This window comes from Corapipo altera, unplaced genomic scaffold (assembly GCF_003945725.1).
Source record: "Corapipo altera isolate COAL_440 unplaced genomic scaffold, ASM394572v1 56102, whole genome shotgun sequence".
NCBI classification, from domain to species: Eukaryota; Metazoa; Chordata; class Aves; order Passeriformes; family Pipridae; genus Corapipo; species Corapipo altera.
Genome location: NW_020887686.1, coordinates 554 through 1207, shown reverse-complemented (window position 1 = coordinate 1207; position 654 = coordinate 554). Strand labels below are relative to the sequence as shown.

The 654-nt window shown below is 61.8% G+C and overlaps 1 protein-coding gene across 1 annotated transcript in view; it reads left to right on the top strand.

Annotated features, from left to right (window-relative positions):
* The window catches only part of LOC113941722 (translation initiation factor IF-2-like), a gene marked incomplete at its 3' end in the record, with an annotated part of 1969 nt that extends 1432 nt beyond the window's left edge, over window positions 1-537 (top strand). The window contains exon 2 of the mRNA XM_027632859.1: window positions 349-537. Coding sequence (XP_027488660.1) covers window positions 349-537 — 189 coding nt within the window. The remainder of the gene's footprint in view (window positions 1-348) is intronic.
* Window positions 538-654: the final 117 nt, after the last annotated feature.

The following is a 654-nucleotide window of genomic DNA, read 5'->3' as shown; positions in this document are numbered from 1 at the left end:
TGGGTGTGTCCCAATGGGCGTGTCCAATGTGGGCGTGTCCTTTATTGTCCTCTCCCAAGTGGGCGTGTCTAGCATGGGCGTGTCCTAAGTGGGTGTGTCCTAAGTGGGTGTGTCCCAATGGGTGTGTCCTTTATTGACCTCTCCTAAGTGGGCGTGTCCTAAGTGGGTGTGTCCCAATATGGAGGTACTTTACTGACCTTTCCCAAGCGGGCGTGGCCAGCGTGGGCGTGTCCCAATGGGCGTGTCCTTGATGGATGTGTCCAAAGTGGGCGTGGCCCGCGTGGGCGTGTCCCCGTGGGCGTGTCCTGACCCCTCCCCTCGTTTTTTTTTCTCTCTCCCCTCCCCCAGCTCTTCCCGCCGCCTCCTTGGCCACGCCCCCTCCCTCGCCAAGCCCCGCCCCTCCGGGCCCCGCCCTGGGCAAGGGGGCGGGGCCTGTGCAGGGGGCGGGGCCGGGGGCGGGGCCTCCCTTGGCCGCCTTCGCCCTCGGGGGCCCCCAAAGGCTCCTCTTGGCCCCGGAGATGCAGGCCCGGCTGCCCTGTGAGTAAAAACCCCCCAAAACACCCCAAAAACACCCAAAAAACAACCAAAAAACAACCAAAAAACTCTCCCCAAAATAGCCCCAAAAAACCAAAAAACAGCCAAAAAAACCACCCC